General features: G+C 38.7%; 1 protein-coding gene across 5 annotated transcripts in view; it reads left to right on the forward strand.

Moving 5' to 3' along the window:
• The first annotated feature begins 310 nt into the window (after positions 1–310).
• The window catches only part of NSUN6 (NOP2/Sun RNA methyltransferase 6), a 61,806-nt gene continuing 37,091 nt past the window's right edge, over positions 311–25,025 (forward strand). For 4 of the 5 annotated variants that reach the window (XM_047743573.1, XM_047743572.1, XM_047743570.1 and 1 more), the window contains exons 1-5: positions 311–824; positions 3,113–3,268; positions 4,732–4,811; positions 15,959–16,068; positions 18,128–18,281. In XM_047743573.1, coding sequence (XP_047599529.1) covers positions 555–824; positions 3,113–3,268; positions 4,732–4,811; positions 15,959–16,068; positions 18,128–18,281 — 770 coding nt within the window. In that variant the 5' untranslated portion in view covers positions 311–554. The remainder of the gene's footprint in view (positions 825–3,112; positions 3,269–4,731; positions 4,812–15,958; positions 16,069–18,127; positions 18,282–25,025) is intronic. The other variant, XM_047743574.1, reaches the window with a different exon arrangement.

A 25,025-nucleotide genomic window follows, 5' to 3' on the forward strand; every position in this document is an offset into this window, starting at 1 on the left:
ACTCTGGCTTCCTCCTTCCGTTGGAGGTCAACAGGCAGGTGAACTAACTAGACCTCCAGTTTACTCAAGCCACTTCGATTTCATCCACACCATTTCCTCCTTTCTCCTGGAACCCACCCCAGACGCTAAATCAGGCAGTTCACCCATGCGGCCTCCCTCCCCTCCTCAGAGGTCCAGAAAACCACCCACACGTGGAGCGGCCGCCAGCAGACCTCGGAAACTCCGGCGACCTGACGTAAGGCGGTTCGCGGCTGCGGATTGGGGAGCCGGGGAGGGTGGGACGCGTCGCCGGAAGTGACGTAATCCGGAAGCGGCTTTCAGCAGGGAAATTGGGGGCGCGGTTTTGAAACGAGGTCTGAAGGCTGAACGTGAGTGAACCGAAGTCTGAGGTCAGTCTGTTTTCTAGGCCAGGTCACAACGGATTGGATTGTCAATTTAACCTGTGTATTCTCTGCCACCCGGGGGACATGACCTCACAGTGATTTCCGTGAGCGTCTCTCAAGAAGCACCAGAGACGAGTATGGTGGAGGCGAGGAAGCCGCTCTAAACTGGCAATGCCGGAGAAAGCGTGGATGTACCTCCGCAATCCCGAGTTTAACTTGGAAAGAGCGGCGCGATTTTCCCGGCCATCTGGTGGTCCCGGCGCCTGTGGGTGGTTACCCATTGCCAAGACGCTCTCACTGTTAATTCGGAAAGAGAAAAGTCACCGTTTTCCCACATTTTTCTTGGAGGACAAAACAATAGGGAAAATGTCCATGTTCCCTAAAATATCGTTGAGACACGAGGTTGAAAAGTATCTGAAAGAGGGTTTTGTGAATAAGGAGGTAGGTCAAACCTGTTATATGATGCTTGCAAAAATTCACTGTTTACACACGCTGGAGAAATAGGAGAAAAAGAAAAACCAAAAAAGCCTAAAGCGAGACCTAATCTTTACACGGTTGTTTCTTATTACTCTTTTTGGGATGTAAAAACTGCCAGTATCTTTTTGCGGGCATTTAATGCTTTCGAGATAGGAGGTGAATGAGGTCTACGTTTCAACACTTAACGAATGTGAACAGAAGGGAAGGGAAAAGAGCGGTTATGTGTGTGTCAGTAGGCATGGCACTGAAGGGGTTACAAGAATGAGGAGAAAAGATTACTGTTCTCGAGAATTTAAGTCCAGTGGAGAAGATACACCCGTGTTCTTAGAGCACTTGCTGTGGTTCTCAGGTGAAAGGGATACTATAATGTGTTAATGCCTCTTAAATGCCACTAGTTGTGCTAGCTGATTTGCAGACCTTTACATTTTTTTTTTTTTAAGATTTTATTTATTTATTTGACAGAGAGATCACAAGTAGGCAGAGAGGCAGGCAGAGAGAGAGGAGGAAGCAGGCTCCCTGCCGAGCAGAGAGCCCGATGCGGGGCTCGATCCCAGGACTCTGAGATCATGACCTGAGCCGAAAGCAGTGGCTTAACCCACTGAGCCACCCAGGCACCCCCAGACCTTTACATCTTAATATTATCAATTTCTTTTTTTGGGGGGGTAGAGATTTCTGCATTTTAGTAGGTGAGAGAGCTGAGGGTCCTAAGAGTCCTGTAGCTGACCCAGATTGACACCGCTATCAAATAATAGGGCTGAAATCTGAAGCTGAAGAGCTCAGATACAGTGAAAAAATACAGATTTGGCATCCCAGGGCCTTGATGGGTGTCCCTGTGCTTTGAGTAAATTATTTCATACCGTTTAACCTTGATATCCTTTTCTGTGGAAACTGAGGATGTTAAAAAATATTTACCTTACACGGTTATTTTGAAATATAAACCGTAAGTGAATGCAGCTGGTATTGTTCTCATTAGTCCTCATTAGTCCTCAACAAATACTCATTCCACATAGTGTGAGCAGTAGCTGGCACAGAAGTCCTCAGTGAATGTTGTCTTTGATTGTCAGGCTTGTGCTCTTTACATTTTACTTCGTGCCTCTAGGCAACTTTGTATTTTCTAAATCTTTGCTTTTCTTATTCGGAGTAAAAGCTAAGACTTAAATGTGATTCGTGTATGAAGATACTACTGAAGCTGTCTATGACTTCTTAGATTTGATTTCTACATTTTATTTCCAAAGATTAGATTAAGGGATTAGAGAGTATGGAAAGAGAGAATACCTTCTCTTGACTTCAAAGAACTAAAAATCTAAGGAGCATATTAAGAGAAATAGAGGCATTCAGCAATTTTTCTTAACTATTTTTAAAATGGTAAATATTGTATTATTGAAGATCCAAATGTCTGTCTCTGACACCATCTCCGTCTCAAGCCCACTAACTGTAAATGATTTTAGAAAAAACCATTCCTTCGTATAAGTATTGGAAGTAAAGGTATATTCAGTTTTAATAAAAACAAACTAAACTTGAGAAAGTACTAATACTTTGAGGCTGGTGGATGAGTACGCCGGCAGGTAGTTTAAGAAGATGCTGTGAAGTAGGGTACAGTCAAAGATGACGAAAATGGGAAAATACGTGTCTCCCAAAGCTTCAGTTAATCACAGGGGGACTTGGTTTTTGTTTTTGTTTTTATCTTTAAACCTCCATTTCTGACAGGTTATCTTTGCTACCTGTCTTTTTGGGTGATATTTGTTACATTTAAAAATACCATATTCGAAAGCTGATGTGGATGACCTTTAGATGACAGTATCAATATCAGTATCAGTATTCAAATATTGGTGTTTTCAAAGGCTGCTAATGAATTTGTTCTAGGTATGAGGCTAGCAAGTAAGTAGCTCTACAGAATGATATAATATTTGGTATATTATAAATAGAATAAAATCATGAATTTATATGAATAAGCATAGCAGACATTAATATGTTCAAAATGTTAATAATGCTTTGAAGTTGAGGCAGTTTTTTCCAAGCTCTTTATGTTGGGCATTTTGTTAGGTGTTTATTACCACTATTAAACCCCAAAACCCTGTGAAGTATTACATTCGGTTAGTGTTCCTAACATGTGACTAATATAGCAAAATGAAATGGAACTGAACAATTGCTGAAAGATGTTTCATTAGTCGGGTATGCATAATCTACTTAATATTTTTAGTTAATTCTTATAGTGACATTGAAACATTAACGTGTTGTTTTCCTCTTTTCAGGTTGTATCTGCCTTTGGAAAACAAGAAGCAGAAAGGAAATTTGAAACTCTGTTAAATCGCTTGTCACATCCTCCATCATTCACAACAGTAAGAGTAAATACCCACCTAGCCTCCGTGCAACATGTGAAAGATCTGTTGTTTGATGAACTTCAGAAGGTATGCGCAAATTTCTATGTCATTATATCCATAATGGCATTTCTACAGTCTTGTGGAATGTTGTAGAACGTTGCTCTCCATCAGGGAGCCCGATCCCAGGACTCCAGGACCATGACCTGAGTGAACGCTTAACTGACTGGGCCGCCCAGGCACCCCTACATTTCCGATTTCTTAGTAGCCATCTGTTAGGTAAGGTTGGTCTGAAATCTCCTTTGCCTGGAAGAAGCAAAAGTCAGGAGAGTTCTTGATATGGTAGAAATACAGATTGCTAAAATACAAATTTTTTCTCTCATCAACTTGGAAATAAATTGATTTTTAAGAGTTTTTCTAGGTAGTATATGGATGCCACAGGGCAATGGAAATACCTATTATTGTTACTGTTCTTTCATAGAGTATGTGAAAATTCATGATTTAAAGTTCCTGGCCTACATGGCCGAGACTTGTTCTGAAAGACTTGCCTTTTGCTCCCTCTTAGACTGTAGTATCCTTGCTTTCCCTTCCACTATTCTGCTCTTTATTCTGATGAGTGCAATGCCCAGTTATTTTCTTCTGCAATAGTAGTGTTCTGGTACATATTGAAAAACCCACTTTCTGAGAAAAACAACCCTTTGTAGCATTTGCTGATTTCAGTGGTGTAAATACTCCCACTGCTGTCAATTTCAAGCTACCAGTGTGACCTTGAAGTTGGACAGAGATGCACATAGTTGGTTCTCCTGAGACTGTGTGAGCTGGCCTTGACACCTACACTCCTGGTCATGCACCCATTTCCAGTTTGAAGACCAAGTATGATAGAGGATACTGAAAATCCTGAACTTTTGCCAAAAAGCATTTATTTCCCTTAGCAAAACTGACATGGCATTCAGTATTGGTGGTGTTTAATAAATAGTATTTAATAATCTCAAACCTTAATGTCCTATTCAGAATGTTTCCTTAAAAGAGTACGATGTGCAGGGGCACCTGGGTGGCTCAGTGGGTTAAAGCCTCTGCCTTCGGCTCAGGTCATGATCCCAGGGTCCTGGGATCAAGCCCCACATCGGGCTCTCTGCTCGGCAGGGAGCCTGCTTCCTCCTCTCTCTCTCTGCCTGCCTCTCTGCCTACTTGTGATCTCTGTCTGTCAAATAAATAAATAAACAAAATCTTAAAAAAAAAAAAAAAAGAGTACGATGTGCAATTCTATATTGGTTATGTGTTTTCAAAATAAGTCACCTAGGGTAAACGTGTTGTCTTTATAAAGCCAAACTGTAAACAAAATTGAACCTTATAAAGAAATCGAGATACTTCAGAATAAAACACAGAGAAAACATAATTGTTTTGAAGTCTTTTATAGTATTATGTGGAATAAAGTAAGAACATCCTAAACCAAGCTTCATGCTCTGCTAGGTGATGACAATGAAAAGAACTGTAAATTGAAATCTATCAATTATATTGATGGCTTCATAATTCTGTTTGTTTATTTTTAACAGCAGTTTAATGGATTAAATGTTCCTATTCTTCAACATCCAGACCTTCAGGATGTCTTACTTATTCCTGTTATTGGACCTAGGTTTGTAATTATTTTATTTTCAAATGAAATTTTTCTAAATAATTGTCATAGTTTTTTTTTTCTTACTGTTTGGTGATACTGAGTTTCTCTATTATTAGCAATTTCATATAGACAATTCACAAATTCATAAATGCAACTTCGTATTTTGTCTTAGAAGATATTATAAAAGAGTAGAATGGGTCCAGATACCTTGAAAGTAATGCCTTTGAGTCCATTTGGTGCAGTGATTGGTGGCTTTTCCTCCTATTTAGTAAGAAACTTCATTTGTTTACTTATATGTATTAAGAGGTTCCAAGGCTAATTTAAAACTTTTTTTGAGCTGCCACAAAAATACATAACAACATTTTTCCTGCTTTCCTAGTTAATGTGTTTGTAAAATTTTATTCATTAATTCACAGTTACTTTGATTTACTATGTATGTTCTATGAGTAGAACAGGCATTGTTCTCATTTATGTATTTGGAAGGCATATGTTTGAAAACCGGTGGGGGGGAGCTTTCATATTTTAATGGGAATAATGGGAGTTCAACTTCCAAGGAATATTTTTAAATCCCTAATTGTGGTTTAATTTTTTATACCCCTAAGAAAGATATTAAATAGAAAAATGTTCATTTTGTTAAAGCTTGAGAGTAATTTAGTGGTCAGTAAAGCCGTAGTTCAGTAAATTATGGTTTATCGTCCCTTGGAATATTATATGGACTTTAATGAGGAAGAGTTATATGTACCAGTAAGAGAAGATAGTCACAATTAAGTATCAAAAAGAGATTGTTATGTATGGGATAATTACACTTTTTTTTGCAGTTACAAAAAACAACTACACATTTATGTATATTTACTTATATACAGAAAAAGGTCCAAAGGCTTTAACATACCCAGCTATTAATAGAGGTTAATTTTGAGTGGTTAACTCTGAAGAGTTTGGATTGGGAGAGAAGGGGTAAGAGATTTTCATTTGTAACATTTCTGTGTTATTTTTACTATAAGCATGTATTCCTTTGGCAATTAAAAAAAGATTTTGTGAGTTCCTTATTCTGTTTTTTTAAGATGACCTCTGTAGACTATGTGAAATGAAGAGACTTTAAGTGTACTATTTGCTGGATTTCCCCACATTTGTACAGCTGTGTAGCCAAGACCTATCCCAATCAAGGTAGAAGTCTATAATTCTCCCTAATACTATATAATTCATTTCATTCTTTTTATTTATTTTATGTTTTTTAAAGATTTTATTTATTTATTTGACACAGGGAGAGAGAGATCACAAGTAGGCAGAGAGGCAGGCAGAGAGAGAGCAGGGGGCGGGGGAGCAGGCTCCCTGCTGAGCAGAGAGCTTGATGCGAGGCTTGATTTCAAGACCCTGAGATAGTGACCTGAGCCGAAGGCAGAGGCTTGACCCACTCAGGTGCCCCTTTATTTTTTAAAAAATATTTTATTTATTTGTGAGATAGCACATGAATGGGTTGTGGAGCAGAGGAGAAGCAGAAGCAGGCTCCCCATTGTGGGAGCTGGACTCTGGGCTCAGTGCCAGGAGCCTGGGATCATGACCTGAGCTGAAGGCAGACACTTAACCAACTGAGCCACCCAGTTGGCCCTATTTCATTCTTTTTAATATGTGCATACTTTTAAAACATTTATTCATCCCTGTAATATAAATAGGCATTTATTTTTTTCCTGTTTTTCATTATTACCAACAGTAAATATTCTAAGGATGTTTCTTTGTAAACTTGCATAGCAGGTCTACAGGATAAACTGGTACAGCATAGAATCATTGGTTCATTGGACTGTGCATATTTTAGTTTGAGACATAATGCTTTCTATAAAGTTTTACCATTTAATGTTTCTAGCAGTATATGAGAGAGTCTCAATCTTTCATTCTCACTAATACTGGCCATGCTAGTTCTTTTGAAGTATTTAGATGATTTAACTTTATTTTCTGAACTTAGTACCCTTTTATCCTATTCTTTGTAGTGTTCTAGACACTCATTAGAACGTTAGTGAATTATAAGACATAAATGATGGGTTATGACAGGAATGTTCAAAAATCATTTAGGATTATAGATTTGCATACTTACTATTCACTTCTAAAAGGAGCAAATCAGTTCTTTTTTGTTTTTAAAACTCATTATCACTATTATTATATTCCTTTCCATTATGAAAAGTGAGGAAATTCTTACACTTAATTTTTAAAAAATCTTACACTTAAATTTTATCCCCTAAAACATCCACCAGCCAATTTTTATTTACTGTGTGTGTTCTTTAAGCATTGCACAGGCTTATAACATTGTTATTCTGGAAGCACAATTCAAATGAATGCTGTGCTTATTACTTTTAGTCCTAATAGTTCATTCCTGAGTTCCAAATCTTGATTACTCTTGGTTGGTGACCTTAGTCATTTATCAGGTCTGCAAGCACCTGTTTCCCATCTCCAAAGTAAGTATTCTCATCTCCAAAGTATTTACACTCTTGCTTCAGAATTGCCTGTTGCCTTTATATTTAAATAGATCGACCAATTATAATACTTTCAGGTCCTATATTATTTCCCTTAGCACTTTGTAGACATTGCTTTCGGAATGTTATGTCATCAAGTGTTGCTGTGAAAAAAATCAGAGGCCCCAGTGAACAGCATCTTAATTTTTGCTTGGAGATCTACAGGTTCTACATCACTGAACTTTAGAAACTGGGTTAGGATATAGCTTGATTTTTTTTTTTTAACCATTCTTTCTTAGTTTTTTAATTAATTATTTTTATTAACATATAATGTGTTATTTGCCTCAGGGGTACAGGTCTGTGAATCGTCAGGCTTACACATTTCACAGCACTCAACATAGCACATACCCTCCCCCATGTCAGTAACGCAACCACCCTTCCATACACCCTCTCCCCACAGCATCCTTAGTTTGTTTTGTGCCATTCTTTCTTATTTTTTAATGAAACAATGTAACTCTTTAGTTGGGAGTCTTTCAGTATCATATTTTTCTGTATTCTGTATAAGAACACTAGGGGGCGCCTGGGTGGCTCAGTTAGTTAAGTGCTTCCAGCTCACGTGTGGGATCAAGCCCCATGAACCCCCTGTAGGACTCCCTGCCCTTTGGACAGTCTGTTTCTCCTTCTCCCTTCACCCTGTGCTCATGTACTTGCTCACGTGCATTCTCTCTATCTTGCAAATGAATAAATAAAATCTTAAAATCCCACTAGGGCTATAGGTTGGATTTCCAGTGCAGATACCCCCTGTGTTGGGGTACCCCAAGACAGCCCCCAGGTTTGGTGATTGGCTAGAAGGACTCACAGGACTCATCATGTAGTTGTGCTCATGGTGAATATTTATTACAAGAAAGGACACAAAAAACTGCAAAGGGAAGGGTACATGGGGCAAAGCCTGGAGGAAGCCAGGCACAAGCTTCCAAGAGACCTCTCTCCCATGGAGTTACTAGGACATGCTTAATTCTTCTAGCAATGAATTTTGACAAGATTTAAATAGATGTCTAGGAGGGAAGCTTATTAGAGACTCAGTGGCAAGTGTTTTTTTGGGTGCTGGTCATGTTGGCGCCCTCTGCCCTGCATACACCAAAATTTCAGCCTCTGGAAAGGAGAACAGGTGTTCAGAACAAAGCACATTGCTTTTACAAACATTTAGGAACAATAATCCACTCTTACTACAGAAGGTTTTCAGTCAGTCCTGGGAACTGTTTCCCAGTCACGATTGCAGATGCCAGCCAAGGGCTAATCTTACAAGCAGGCCTTTCTAAAAATAGTCTCAAGCCTGTCGTGTTCTCTCTTATTTCCGAGACTTTCTTATCGTTTATTTTCCAGTTCACTACTTTTTTTTTTTTTTAAAGATTTTATTTATTTCTTTGACAGACAGAGATCGCAAGTAGGCAGAGAGGCAGGCAGAGAGAGAGGAGGAAGCAAGTTCCCCACTGAGCAGAGAGCCTGATGCGAGGCTCGATCCCAGGACCGTGGGATCATGACCTGAGCCGAAAGCAGAGGCTTTAACCCACTGAGCCACCCGGGTGCCCCCAGTTCACTACTTTTTAATCTCATTTTTCTTAGATTCCATTTTGAGTTATTCCTTGTTTGTTTTTGAAAATATAACGACCCATTTGAAATTTTTTTTCTTTGGGTTTTTGTTTTTGTTTCATTTTGCTACTATCTATGTCTAGGTCCCAAGTTGAATGAATCCTTTCTGCTTCTCTAACTCACTGGAGGGAACCACTTGAATTCACATAGCTTCTTCGAGTATGCAGTTTGCTCAAAAATGATACAGAATGGTGTGAACTGTGTCCCTATACAGCTGAACAGATGTGTTTTTAAAAAATGCTTTCACCGAGTTTTCCCTAGTGGCACATTTCTGGTCCTGGTGAGCACAGCTGATAAAGACTGAGGTTCTCTGTGAAGGGTTCCAGCTCTCAGCATTTTTTTGCATGGGGATTTAATGATAGCTTCTGCTTAGTTGAGTCTGGGGAGGAGCACCAAACTGGTTGCTCTTTCCCTTTCCTTAGCTACTTTCGGGCAGTTTATCCAGATTTGTCAGGGAAGGCGCAGATGTGCTGATGACCCTGTTCCTCTTTCCGGTGTGTCTGCTGTGAGCGGGACACTAATAAGAACTTCTCAGATTCTCGTTTCTCAACCTGAACCCCCAGTCCAGGTTCTAAGTAATAAATATTTGACTAGGCCTCCGTGAGATTTTTCTTTTCAGAGACATTTATACCCTGTTGAGGAACTAGGTTTAATCCAAATTTCTGTGTCAGACAGTTATTCCTCCTCAGTGGAAATGTAGCTGTTGATCAGTTTTATTATAAATGGCATGCCCTTCTCAGATCGTTGTTTCTTTCTTCCTTTCTACAGACTTGAGAAAAAGAAATACACTCTCAGTCTTTTACTGATCTTTTACTGTAAACTCAATATCCTATAATTATTTAAAATACTGAATAGAGGTTAAACTGTATTCATAGATAATGAACAATTTTAAAAGTAATTTCTCACCATAAATTCTGGTTCCCTCAGTTTACTTAATATGATACTTAATTTGCTGATTAAATCTGTTTTAACATTGCTTAAGGTTTTATCATTGGTAATGTCATGAGATTGAACATAAGGTTGTAGTGTTGAATTTGATGGTATCAATGTCAACATTGTTTGAAAAACTTAGGAGAAAATTGAATGCCACGCTTCTCTTGTTATGCGTGTTTTTGACATTCTACCCAAACATCATTTTCTAAAGACTGAATTTATACTAGTAGAATTTTTTAGGTCAACATTCAATTCATAATTTTTAAAGATCTCTACTTTTTTTTTTTTTTTATTAGTGTACCTCCCTTTTTGACAAAAATCTCAGCAAAATATTTTCAACAGGTCAAAAAATTTTCTTTTTTTCCTTTGCAATGAATAATCCAGTAGCATAATTCTCTTGAGATCCACATGAGGCTGGATTCGCGCCTCTCAGCCTGCTTGATTTCCATCTTTCATCTTTCTTGCTAGTATCAGCACTTTAATATTTCAATTGCTGTTTGTGTATATGAAATAATATGGTAAATGCAATAGAATGTTCAAGTAATTGCACAAAAATGGTTGATTAAGTACAGATGGCAGGCCTGCTGAAAAAGAAATATTTGTTGGCATGCAATAATATACAACATCTTAAAATTATAATCATTATCTCCTATTTGGTGTAGAGTTGCCAATATGTGCAGTTAAATGCCAAATTGAGGGGCGCCTGGGTGGCTCAGTTGGTTATGCGTCTGCCTTTGGCTCAGGTCCTGATCCCAGGGTCCCAGGATTGAGCCCCGTGTCAGGCTCCCTGTTTAGTGGGGAGTCTGCTTCTCCCACTCCCATTCCCACACCCCCTGCTTATGCTTGAATGAGAGCTTTCTCACTCACACTCTGTGTCAAATAAATAAAATCTTAAAAAAAAAAAAAAAAGCCAAATGGGTAAGTTTATATTTTTATATATATTTTAGTGGGACATTCTCATAATCCCACTCTTTAATTTGTAGACACCTCATTTTTTTAAAGCTATTTTACTAGTTTTTTCTTAATCTGAGTACCTTCATATGATTTTTCCCTCCTATCTGTATTACTGTACTATCAGAAGGTCCTCTTTCTTTAATGTTGTTCACTTCTTTATTTATAAATACTGCAATAAAAAAATTAAACTTTTAGTATGTGTTATGGCCCTCTATCAACTCTTACATTTCCTTTTATCTTCGCTGCCTCAAACTTTCCCCTTCAGCAAAGCTGAATTATACCTTGATACTTGCATATTTGGGATCTTATGTTTTTATACAATTAGTCCTAGTGTTGGGGGATCCCCAAGACCACTCCCTGGCTTGATGACTCTAGGATGACTCACAGGATTCAGCAGATAGTAGTACTCGTGACTATGATTTACTACAGTGAAGTAATTTGAAGCAGAATCAGCAAAGGGAGGGGGCACCTGGGAAAAAGTACAGGGAGAACCAGTTGAAAGCTTACAGAATTCTCTTATGATGGAGTCACACAGGAAACACTTAATTCCCTCAGGAACAGGCTTGACAAACTGTAAGATGTTGCCAGCCAGGGAAATTCATGAGCAACTCATGTCCAGGATTTTTATTTGCATCTGGTCATGTAAGCACTCCCCGCCTGGCACATGCCCACATTCTGGCCTCTCAGAAGGAAAGTCATTGTTGGCTGTAACCATAATATTTGTACAGGTGATTTAAGCATAGTGAGCTATTCTCATCAGTGAATAGTGGGTATCCTTCTGAAATCTGAGTTCCCAGATGGCAGCCAGGGACCAACCTTGTAACCATGCTGTCCAAAGAAAGGATAATAATTCAGGACTGCTATGTTAACTCTTTTTTCCGTAGTCCGTCTTTCTGTCATCTCCATGAGATGGTTATTCCCATAAAAACATTCTGCTTAAAACTGCAAGTTTCTATATCCCAAGACATTTTTCGGATTGGTGCTATGTCTAAGACTCAAGGGTGTTACAAAGATGAATGAAATGCAGTTGATTGGTTTAACAATGGGAAACCTTTGTATGAGTCAGATTGTTAAAAGCGCTGCAGTTGGGGTGCCTGGGTGGCTCATTGGGTTAAGCCGCTGCCTTCGGCTCAGGTCATGATCTCGGGGTCCTGGGATCAAGCCCCGCATCAGGCTCTCGAGATGCTCAGCGGGGAGCCTGCTTCCTCCTCTCTCTCTGCCTGCCTCTCTGCCTGCTTGTGATTTCTGTCAAGTAAATAAATAAAATCTTTAAAAAAAAAAAAGCGCTGCAGTGAAGATACTAATAAAGTATCATCAGAGCACAGAATAGGAAGGACTGAGTGAAAGGAAGTTGGTAAAGATTTTCAAGTAGATATTATTTCATTTGAGCCTTGAAGGTGTTTAGGCATTAGGCTGGTGGGGTAAGATGGTCAAGGTTATGTGAGGTGGAGAGAAAGCAAAAGTACGGATGCCTGAAAATACAAGTTGGCTCATGTCAAAGTGAAGAAGTTTGGCTATTTAGTTGGTTTTTCAGAGAGGGTGGTGAAACGGTGAGGTTGAAGAAGTTGGGAGAGGCCAGCTGTGAAATGTAAAAGATTTTTTTTTTTAACTAAGGAATGTTTAGTTTTTTTTTTTTTAAAGATCTTATTTATTTATTTGACAGAGATCACAAGTAGGCAGAGAGGCAGGCAGAGAGAGAGAGGAGGAAGCAGGCTCCCCGCTGAGCAGAGAGCCCGATGTGGGGCTTAATCCCAGGACCCTGAGATCATGACCTGAGCAGAAGGCAGAGGCTTTAATCCACTGAGCCACCCAGGTGCCCCAGGAATGTTTAGTTTTTTGCTTAGAACATAGGAGCCAAAGAATACTGATAGTAGCATACAGCTATTTTTTTCAGCCACATGGAGGTCATGATCCATTAGTAGGTTGTAAAATCAGTTTAATGTCTTTTTTTTTAAGCATTTTAAAAAAGAAATGGGATATTTCATAAGGTATCATTGTACTGCACATACGGAATGTGTTTCATAAAATGTTTGATATAAATATGTGTATAAATGTATATGTGTATACATATACATACACACATATGTCCTGAGTTGTGATATTAAGTGCATTTCTGTGGGTTACAGTGAAAAAAGTTTAGAAGAAAAATTATAAGACTGGAAACAAATTAGGAAATCATTTTAGAGTGTTTTATTTCCAACAATTTGGTAACCTAGATATCTGAAAATGTTTCCACTTACATACACCTAGGAATACTAAATAAAAAATAAGGCAATAAAATGCACACCTGAGTGATTGACAATGTAAGTGGATATTCAGGGGTTAGAATGAAGAGTAACTGAAAGCAGAACAGTAAGCATGTGAGTGAATGTTCGGCGTTTGGGAGATGTGGGAGAGGAGGTGGTTGGTCTTCTAAATTTAGAGGTTTTCCTTTTAATATAGGGGATAAGGTGAGACATATCCAGAAGTCAGTGCAAAACAATAATTAAGGAATTAGATCTCTCATCTTTTTTTTTTTTTTTAAGATTTTTTATTTATTTATTTGACAGACAGAGATCACATGTAGGCAGAGAGGCAGGCAGAGAGAGAGAGAGGAGGAAGCAGGCTCTCCACTGAGCAGAGAGCCCGATGCGGGGCTCGATCCCAGGACCCTGAGATCATGACCCGAGCCGAAGGCAGAGGCTTTAACCCACTGAGCCACCCAGGTGCCCCGATCTCTCATCTTTTTAAAAAATTTTACTTATTTATTAGAGGGAGAGAGTTTGCACAATGGAGGGGGGCAGAAGGAGAGGGAGAAGCAGACTCCCCACTGAGCAGGGAGCCTGATGTAGAGTTGATCTGAGGACCCCGAGATCATGACCTGAGCTGAAGGCAGCCGCTTAACCAATGGAGCCACCCAGGCACCCTTGGATCTCTCTTGTCTTGGGGTTTGGGTTGAAGAAGACAGATCTGTAAATGTGAAATTATGGTTCCATGCCTTATAAAGATTTGGAATTCAAATTCATGCTACCTAAATGGTCTTAAAACCAGAAATCTGGGAAATTAATATAAAAACTTGATCCCAAGCCAGTTCCTGAGGTGCTTGGCAAAAGCCAGGCAAAACCGCTTTCGAGAGGCACACATTCTATCCAGGCTACACGAAGTTGAAAGCTACACGAGGATTCAAACCACCATAAGTGAGAGCATAAGCCACAAATTGAAGGATCAGATTTCCCCCCAAACTTTAGCAGATTAGAGCTATCTAGTAGAGACTTTAAAATCAAATTTCTTGAAATGATTAAGAACAAAAGCAGAATCTAAAGTATAAAGATCCCAAGAGGAAAAGAGTGGAATTGAAAAAAAGTCTAGAAATAAGAATATCATCATTAAAATAAAAAATCTGTTTAGTGAGTTAAATTGTACCTTAGACCCAACTGATGGAGAATTATTGAAGTAGAAGACCCATGGGAAATGATCTGGAATGCAGCAGAGATTGATAAATAAAAATGTGAAGTTGAATCGAGTCAAAAATAGAATGAAAAGATACTTCATATTTCTAATAGGTTGCAAATGTAGAGAATAGAAGTAATGAGAGACAGCGTTCAGAAGTGTAATGACTAAGAATTTTCCACAGTTGATTTAAGAAGTACAGTGAGTCTGGGGGCACCTGGTTGGCACAGTCGATTGAGCATCTGACTTGTTTTCAGCTTAGGTCATGGTCTTGGGGTCATGGGATCAAGCCCCAGTTTGGCCTTCAAGCTTAGCTCTGAGTCCGCTTGGGACTGACTCATACTCCTATTCCCCACCCCCTCTAAAATAAATAAAATCTTAAAAAAAAAAAAGTACAATGAATCTAAAACCAAAAGTAAAAATAATTCTATGTCTACTTCAGAATGAAACTGCAGAACACCAAAGACATAAAGATCTGAAAACCGTTAAAGGTAAAAAAGGCAAGAAGTTATTTCAGTGATCAAGTTAGAAGCTGATATATGTCTGATGTTGGAGGCTGGGTCTAGAGGACCTGTCAGAGAATTAGGGGTGGTGTGATTTGGTAACACTGCAAGTATTGAGTTTGAGGATTTAGGAAGAAGGGATTTAAAATGACGTTCAGGCTTCCAGTTTGGTTATCGAGGTAGATGACAGCACTTCGTTCAAGATTGGCAACGGAACGATGGAAAGATTTGGGATGTGCCAAATATGGAGGGTCAGGGGAAAGGTCACATTGTTTAGGGCTTGCTGAGTTTGAAGTAACCACGAGAAACCTACATACACATAGCCTACATACACATACACATGGTAGTAGGTGATTAGAAATTCCAATTCAGAGTCTAGAAGGGCCGAATATGAGAACACATAGGTCATTTTTGTAAGTGATTATTGAAAGTCTGAGATCGCCGAGAATAGAATGCAAGGTGAGAAGAGATGCAGCATGTTTTGTAACATGGGGGAATGGACCTCTTTAAGAAGTAGATAGGGAATGAGCAGGTAGAACATGAAAAACAAGTGGTATAAAACCATCTGGAGATCATGGAAGAGAGGACATGCTTCTTTCCCGCAGCAAGGAGATGTGACAACACATGTGCAATATTGCCAGCATGGACATGCATAAGAGACTCAGTGCTTAAGGTCTTTATTCAGGGCTGATCACGTAGGCATCCCCTGACTTTTGAAAACGTCTTTTCTGTGAATTAGAAGTAATACTCAGATGTTAGTGGTCTAATGGAATGAATAGAAGGTGAGAAATTGGAAAACAAAAAAGTTGGACAGTAAAGGAAGAATAAAATCATCTGTTTAAAATATAACTAGTTGACCATGCAGCAATATACCATTTAGAAATGTTTTAGAATTCATTGTATATTGTCTCTTTTAGTCTTTGAAGATAAGGACATTATTTTTCCCTTCTAAATCCACCATGGAAACTGTGGTGCTCTTTAAATTATTAAGCAGTTTTTGGTGCTACTTTATTGCTTTCTACCAGATAGAGCTCTACTTTTTCTTTTCTCAAGTGTACTCCATCCCCCTCTCTAAACCACTTCCTCTATATTTATCCTTTTTTTCAATTTCTTTTTCTTATTTATTCATTTGTGGCATGATCTTGGGACAGTCAGGAGTAAAGGGGTTATTTAGGGTTTAGATCGAAACATTAAAAAGTTCATTGGGGGTTGGAGGTGTATTACTCTGTCAAAATTGCTCATCTTACTTCTCTAGGAAGAATATAAAAAAACAACATTGTGAAGCAATTGTTGGAGCACAATGTGGCAATGCAGTGTTAAGAGGAGCCCACGTCTATGTTCCAGGAATTGTGTCAGCTTCAAAATGTAAGTGCAGTCTTTCAGCCTCCCTGTACAAGGAAAGATTCTTTAAAATCTGTATACATTATCAAGTGGAAAACGTATTAAACGATCACTCAGATGCATTTCAAATTTAGGGTTGGGCATCTGTATATGGTTTTTTGCCATTTTTTTTCCATAAAAGAGTGTGTGAGATGATGTTTATGGGATCATTACTGATTAATAGAGTGTAAGATGTCAGTGAAATTTTATTTTGTATTCTTAACTCCATTGCCCTCAGACTTCCGTTATTTGTGAGGGTAACCTTTAGAACTTGGGATCTTAATATTGGAATAAAAGCCACTATTCTTAATTTACTCACTCAGTTGATGACATGTGCTTAATAAGCTAGTCACTGTGGTTCAGTCTTAATTTATTGGGCTTGAAGTCAAGACACATGGGTTTTGATCTATTCAAAAGTTATTCGGTCTGTGGACTTAGGTTATTTTATCTATGAAGCGAATAATTTGACCTACATTAGGTTGTGTTAAACTACTGGCCAAGTCTGGCCCATGTCTGTTTTTGCATGACTCACAGCTGAAAATGGGTTTTCCATTTTGAAAAGATTGTTTTAAAAAAATACAAAGAAGAATATGCCAAGAGACTTTATGTGGCTCATAAAGCCCAAGGAATTCACTTGTCTTTTGTAGGAAAAGTTCATTGACGTTTGATCTATGTGATTTGAACAGTCCTTCGAATGCCCTAGTTGATAGACTGCTCACTACTGTTCCCAAGTTAATGTGCTAGACAAATTTATGACAGGCTATGTCTAAGAACATGAAAGTGGAATTGAGTTTCCCATTATTAAAGTCAGTGGGGGTGCCTGGGTGGCCCAGTGGGTTAAGCTGCTGCCTTCGGCTCAGGTCATGATCTCAGGGTCCTGGGATCGAGTCCTGCATCGGGTTCTCTGCTCAGCGGGGAGCCTGCTTCCCCCCCCCCCCGCCTGCCTCTCTGTCTACTGTGATCTTTCTCTGTCAAATAAATAAATAAAGTCTTAAAAAAAAAAAGTCAGTGGGATTGGTTACTGAAAATCATTTAATGAAATGGCTACAAAACATAAACTTAATCAGCCATAAGAATCAAGTCCAGGGGCGCCTGGGTGGCTCATTGGGTTAAGCCTCTGCCTTCGGCTCAGGTCATGATCCCCGGGTCCTGGGATCGAGCCCCACATCGGGCTCTCTGCTGGGCAGGGAGCCTGTTTCCTCCTTTCTCTCTGCCTGCCTTTCTGCCTACTCGTGATCTCTGTCTGTCAAATAAATAAATAAAATCTAAAAAAAAAAAAAAAGAATCAACTCTATATGCTGTGTAGTTTCAAGGTGTTCTGAGTATGTACATATATATACACATATATATATACAGACGTAGGTACATGTACCTATGTATACACACGCTCATGTATATACATACATGCACACAGACATATATATGAATGTACTTATCATTAAAATCTCTGCCTTAATTGCTATAATAGAAAACCAGAGGAATAACAACAGGGTTATGGGATTTAGAAACATTTCTTTGAGGGATTCTAGTGTACTATATAGGAATGTACTTATCATTAAAATCTCTGCCTTAATCGCTATAATAGAAAACCAGAGAAATAACAACAGGGTTATGGGATTTAGAAACATTTCTTTGAGGGATTTTAGTGTATATTTTTGATGAGTCTTTTTAAAGAAAACTTAGAACTTTGAGGAGTGAGCCAAAGATACCAAAACTTATATGAAATTGTTTAGGGAATGTTAGGTTTGGAAAAAACAATTTAAATATTAAATATCCTTCATTTTCTGCTTCGCTAAAGGGTTCCAATTTAGATAGGATGTTTTTAAACTTGTATTTTTTTGTTCTAGAAAAATAATCTCCCATTAGATATATTGTTATGAACATTTAAAAGTATAAGGGGTTATTTTGAGATAAAGAGCCAGTTTAGACCTCTTCAGCTCACTATTGATGCCCTTAGATGTCCCGAGTATAGCTTAAAGAATTTTCACTATTCTTCTACCAAAATATGGTCTAATTAGCATAAGCCACTTTTCTTTTTTCTTAGTTATGAAAGCTGGAGATGTTATTTCTGTATACTCTGATATTAAAGGCAAATGCAAAAAAGGAGCCAAAGAATTTGATGGAACAAAAGTATTTCTTGGAAATGGGATTTCTGAACTAAGCCGCAAAGAAATCTTCAGTGGACTACCTGAACTAAGGTATGTCATCAAATGTTTGGGGGAAATATGCATCTTTTTGGTGGTTTGAGGAAAATAAAAACAATGTAAAAAATATATCTAGGGGCGCCTGGGTGGCTCAGAGGGTTAAGCCGCTGCCTTCAGCTCAGATCATGGTCCCAGGGTCCTGGGATCGAGTCCCACATCGGGCTCTCTGCTCAGCGGGAGTCTGCTTCTTTCTCTCTCTCTGCCTGTCATTTCCTCTGTTTGTGCTCTCTCTCTCTGGCAAATAAATAAAATCTTTTAAAAAATATATATCTAATTGCATTATAAAATTTTTTTGGTATAAATTTGGAAAATAATTGCTCAATGCGTATTTCCATGTTTTTTTGAAAAATTACTTTTGGGTAAAAGTAAATGTTTAAATTAAAGTTTTTAAATTAAATTAAATTAAATTTTAAATTAAAGTTTTTATTAAAAATTTTTTTTTTATCAGAAAGCCAGGAGTCACATGGCTACTTGTGGTCAAGAATTAATACTTGAATCTGGGGTGTCTGGGTAGGTCAGTCGGTTGAGTGTCCAACTCTTGATTTCAGCTCAGGTCATGATCTCATGGTCATGGGATCGGTCCCCATGTCAGGCTCCACGCTCAGTGTGGAGTCTGTTGTAGATCTTTCTCTGCCCCTTCCTGGCTCATGCTCACAGATGCTCTCTCTCGAATCTTTCTTTTTTAAAAAAGAACATTTGGATTTACTCAAACCAAATTAAAAAACAGTTTTAAATCATCTTGAGTTGCTACTGTTTCTAAATAAATTAAATCTTTTGGTGATCCAGAGTCATTTTGCATCATATTTTCAGTCTAAGGAATTCTGTGGACAACTCCATTACTCCACCATTGACATCTGATGTAGACATGCTGAAAACTGAATTTATCTGTGCAGAACTGGACTACATCCCTGATTCCTAGAACAGTTTTCATGTTGCAGCAGTCTGGGTTTATAGTTGAAATTAATTCCTTTGAAGAGACAGACTATTGGATTAACTAACTGTGGATAGCAGTACTTTCCAAGTGGCCAAGAGCAAAGATTTTATTTTCCTTAGAAGACTTTATGAATATAAAGATAAAGCTTATATATGTTCTGTTTATCTTTAGGTCTGTAATAGAAAATTGACATTTTGACTTCCTCCTTTGGTTCTGTTATTAGTGGTACACTCTCCACCCTCTCTTTTTTTGTGACTGGCTTGATTTTTTTTTTTCCTGAATTATAATTGATATATAATACTGTATTTCAGGTGTACAACACAGTGATTCAATATTCATATGCATTAGGAAGTGGTCACCACAATAAGGCATTACCATCTGTGGTTATACAAAGTTAACAATATTATTAACTATATTTCCTATGATGTATCTTAAAGTTAGTCTTTTTCACCTTATTCGTTACCCCAACCCCCTTCTGTGGCACCCATCAGATTTCTGTGTCTATGTTTCTGTTTCTGTTTTGTTTGTTCATTTGTTTTTTAGATTCCACATATAAGTGAAATCATACGGTATTTGTTTTTGACTAACTTACTTCACTTAGCGTAATACCCTCTGGGACAGTCTGTGTTGTCATGTTGGCAAAATATTATTCTTTCTTTTTTTTTTTTTTTTAAAGATTTTATCCATTTATTTGACAGACAGAGATCACAAGTAGGCAGAGAGGGAGGCAGAGAGAGAGGAAGGGAAGCAGGCTCCCTGCTGGGCAGAGAGTCTGATGCGGGACTCGATCCCAGGACCCTGAGATCATGACCTGAGCCGAAGGCAGCGGCTTAACCCACTGAGCCACCCAGGCGCCCCGGCAAAATATTATTCTTATGACTAATATTCCTTTGTGTGTGTGTGTATGTGTGGGTGTGTACCACATTTTCTTAATCCATTCATTTATCAGTGGACTCATTTCTTCCTGTGGTGGATTTCTACATTTTTTAAAATGTCTACTTTCTTATAATTGATTTCTGGTTTCTGGGGCACCTGGGTGGCTCAGTGGGTTAAGCCTCTGCCTTCGGCTCAGGTCATGATCTCAGGGTCCTGGGATTGAGCCCCATATCGGGCTCGCTGCTCAGCGGGGAGCCTGCTTTCCTCCCTCTCTCTCTGCCTCCCTCTCTGCCTACTTGTGATTGCTGTCTGTCAAATAAATAAATAAAATCTTAAAAAAAATTGATTTCTAGTTTCATATTGTTGTGGTAGGAAGAGAAGCTTGATATGATTTTAGTCTTGTTAAATTAGTATTTGTTTTGTGGCATAACATGATCTATCCAGAAAAATGTTACATGGACAGTTGAGAAGAATGTGTATTCTGCCATTTGTTTTTTGTTTGTTTGTTTGCTGTTTGGGGATTGAATATCCTGTATGTATCAAGTCCATGTAGTTTGATGTGTTGTTTGCTGTTATTACATTATTTTCTGTTTTGTGATCTATCCTCTGATGTAAATGTGGTGTTAAAGTCCCCTACTATAATCGTTACTATTATTAATGATTCTCTTTATGATTATGTAATGCTCTTTCTCTCTTATTACAGCCTTTTTTTTTTTAAGATTTTATTTATTTATTTGACAGAGAGATCACAAGCAGGCAGAGAGGCAGGCAGAGAGAGGAGGAAGCAGGCTCCCCGCCGAGCAGAGAGCCCGATGCGGGGCTCGATCCCAGAACTCTGAGATCATGACCCGAGCCGAAGGCAGCGGCTCAACCCACTGAGCCACCCAGGCGCCCCTACAGCCTTTGTTTTAAAGTCTGTTTTGTGTCCTACATGTATTGCTACCCCTACTTTCTTTTTTATTTTCATTTGCATGGAATATTTTTTTGTAGCCCTGTACTTTCAGTCTGTATTTGTCTTTGGGTCTGACATGAATCTCTTATAGTCAGCTTATAGATGGGTCCATTCCTTCATGCTATGTGTTTTGCTTGGATTGTTTAGTTCACTTTCCTTTAAAGTAATTACTGATATATGTGTACTTATTGCCATTTTGTTGTTTGCTTTCTGAATGTTTTTGTAATCCTATGTTCTTCTCTTGGGATTTGGTTATTTTAGTGTTATGCTTGGATTACTTCCTCTTTATTTTTTGTGTACCTATTATAGGTTTTCGGTTTGTAGTAACCATGAGATTTGTCTATAGTAACCTATGTATATAACAGTCCATTTCACGTGTGGTTGCTTAAATATAAACACATTCCAAAACGTTTCTTCCCTCCCTGCCGCCATTATATTTTACATCTTTTTATTTTATGTATTCCTTAACTAATTATTATAGATATAGTTGATTTTACTACTCTTATCTTTTAACCTTCAGACTAGCTTTGTAAGTGGTAGATCCACTACCTTTACGATATATTGCCTTTACCAGTTAGTTTTTTTTCTTTCATGTGTTTTATTTCGAGTTACGGCCTTTCCTTGGAGAAGTCTGTTTAATATTATAAAACTAGATCAGGGGTGATGAACTCCTTTAACTTCTGCTTCTCTGGGAAACTCTTTATCTCCATCATCAATTGTGAATGATGACCTTACTGAGTATTCTTGATTGTAAGCACTCTGAATGTATTGCGCCACTCATTCTCTCCTGGCCTGCAAAGTTTGTGCTGAGAAATCAGCTGATAGCCTTATGGGGGTTCCCTTGTATATAACTATTTTTTTTTCCTGCTGCTTTTAAAGGTCTGTCATTATTTTAAGTTTTTGACCCTTTAATTATGATGCATCTTGGTGTGGATCTCTTTGGGTTCATCATTTTGGGGATTCTCTTTTTCCTAGATCTGGACATTTGTTTCCTTTGCCAGATGACAGAAGTTTTCATCTATTATTTCTCAAATAAAATTTCAGCTCCTTTCTCTATCTCTCTCCTCTTTCGGGGACTCCTATACAGGGAGTGTTAGTGCACCTGATGTTAGCTCAGAGGTCCCTTAAACTATTCTCATTTTTAAAATTCCTTTTTCTTTTTGTTGTTCAGTTTGGGTGATTTTTTTTACTACCTTGTTTTCCAGAGCACTGCCCTGTTCTTCTGTATTACTAATCTGCTGTTTGTTCCCTGTAGTGTATTTTTATTTTTGTTATTCTTTAGCTCTGATTGGAACTTTTTAATCTTTTCTTTTTGTTGAAGTTCTTACTGTGTTTATCCTTTTTTGTCCCGAGTTTGATGAGCAGTTTTATGGCGATTACTGTGGACTTTCTATTGGATAAATTGTTTATTTCCATTCTGTTTAGTTCTTTTTCTGATGTTTTGTGTTATTCTTTTGTTTGGAACATATTCTTTTGTCTCCTCATTATGCCTAACTCTGTGTTTCTGTGTATTAGGTAGTTCATCTACATCTCCTGGCTTTGAAGGAGTGGCTTTTATGTAAGCGATGTCCTGTAGGGCCCAGTAGTGCAATTCTCTTACCCTGGTACCCAGACACAGGTGCTTCAGGGGTGTCTCCTGAGTGGGCTGTGTGTGTCCTCCTCTTATGGGAGCCCCCTGACAGCTGCAGGTGCACTCTTAGGTGAGGCTGGCTTCTCTCCCCTGCCTGTTTAGCTGGAGGCCTATTCCTGATGGATACAGGTGTGCTGGTGGATGGAGTGCTATAGACTGCGAGGCTCTTCTGAGGGACAGGGTTGTATGGGGCTCTCAGTGGGGCATACACCCTGGCAGTAGCATTATAGAGAGAGGATTTCAAAATGGTGTCTGTCATCTCCAGCATCAGCAGGGCAGAACAAGATAGCAAAAATGGCTGTCAGGGACGCCTGGGTGGCTCAGTTGGTTAAGCCGCTGCCTTCGGCTCAGGTCATGATCCCAGCGTCCTGGGATCGAGTCCCACATCAGGCTCCTTGTTCTGTGGGGAGCCTGCTTCTCCCTCTGCCTCTGCCTGCCACTCTGTCTGCCTGTGCTCGTGCTCTCTCTCTCTCTCTCTCTCTCTCTCTCTGACAAATAAATAAATAAAATCTTAAAAAAAAAAAATGGCTGTCAGCAGTGTCTTACTCCTCAGGAGGGCTCCCCTCCCCCATCCCCTTCATCAGGTGCTCCAAGATTAGTAAGTAGGCCTACTTCACCTATGGTCTATGTGCTTTTTGAACTGGCTTTTGATCTTTTTTGATCTTTTTGATGTGGTTTTGATCTGATTTGAAACCATTTGTACTGGTTTCTGGGTTGAGTTTCTGTGTAAGTTCTTTATGAGCAGGGTTTCTTTTCCTTAGTTTTGTAGTTTTCCTGGACATACTTTGTATTGGTTTTTAAGGCCAGATGATTTGGAAGCTCATCTCTTAATGCATTATCTAAGGGTTGGGCTGTCAGATGTGGAGTTTGAATCTCTCCTCAGGGAGATAACATTTCTTTGAGGTCTGTTCTGACCGTGGAATGATGCTCCAGAGTTGTAGTTTTTGCCTTAGCAAGATTATATTTTTTCCTCTTCTACTCATCTTGGTGTTGTCCCTTGTTGTGAGGGCTCTCTTCATCCATTTTCTAGGTCTAGTAGTAGTTCCAATAACTTTGCTGACAGACCTTTCTGAGTAATGTTTGTTGGTAGAAGTAGCAGATAGCCATCTTTCAGAAAGTTGTTGTTTTTTTTTTTTTAAGATTTTATTTATTTATTTGACAGAGATCACAAGTAGGCAGAGAGGCAGGCAGAGAGAGAGGGGGAAATAGGCTCCCCGCTGAGTAGAGCACCCAATGCGGAGCTCAATCCCAGGATCCCAGGAACATGACCTGAGCCTAAGGCAGAGGCTTTAGCCCACTGAGCCACCTAGGTACCCCAGTTTTTTTTTTTAACTCAACTTTTAAACTCAGCATTCAGTATGCTCTTAGGATTTCTTTTTCTGCCTATATGAGAAGAGCATGCTTCCATAACAAAGAAATGCTATGCATATATCATGTTTCTTTTAAAATTTTAGAACTATGTCTACTAGTGGTACTTTGTTATTGAAGTATAAATTTGCACCCTTTGTTTTCTTAAATTACAGTGGAGTTCAGTCATAGACTTCATAGAGGTAGATTAATTTACTAACAGCCTTTTTATCATATGAGATCTGGTGCTTTGCATTATTATATTGAGATATATATTACAAAAACAGTTTTATTTTTTATTAAAGATTTTTTTGTGGGGTGCCTGGGTGGCTTAGTTGGTCAAGCATCTGCCTTTGGCTCGGGTTATCATCCCTGGGTCCTGGGATAGAGCCCTGCATTGGGCACCTTGCTCAGCAGGGAGCCGCCTTCTCTCTCTCCCTGTACAGTCCCCATGCCCATGCTCTCTCTCAAATAAATAAAAATAAAACCTTAAAAATTTTTAAAAATAAAATTTGCCCTATCCCCCCCCCAAATAGTCAAAAAGAAAGATACATAATCCCATACTGGAACAATAATTGGTTTAAATTATTCCTTGTCAAGTTGTTTTAAGTTGAATACTGGAAAGATGGACTACTTGTGCTGGTGGTCAGAAGGAGTACTCAAAGAAATAGCAGAACTTGAAGCGCTAGGTAGGAACTGGATTAGAAAGGCAGACATATAAATGTTAATGTTTGAGTATTTTTCAGAGGACTAGTGTCCTGCAAGTCAGAAAGTCATTTAAATTATGAAAGAGTGAGCAGGTCATGGAATTCAAGGTGTCCAGTAGTGTGTCCAGACTGGGCTGGGGCTGAGATGTTGATCAAGGTCAGTGCACTGTGGTGTCAACAAACGACTGACTTTTGAATGTGAGGCTGTGACTTTTCAGAAGATTCCTTTGTATTTTTTCTGGTCAGGGGCAGGAACTATGTGGGAAATGTTTAGATTTGATCCTGGCTGGAG

Source organism: Lutra lutra, chromosome 8 (genome assembly GCF_902655055.1).
Source record: "Lutra lutra chromosome 8, mLutLut1.2, whole genome shotgun sequence".
Classification (NCBI taxonomy): Eukaryota; Metazoa; Chordata; class Mammalia; order Carnivora; family Mustelidae; genus Lutra; species Lutra lutra.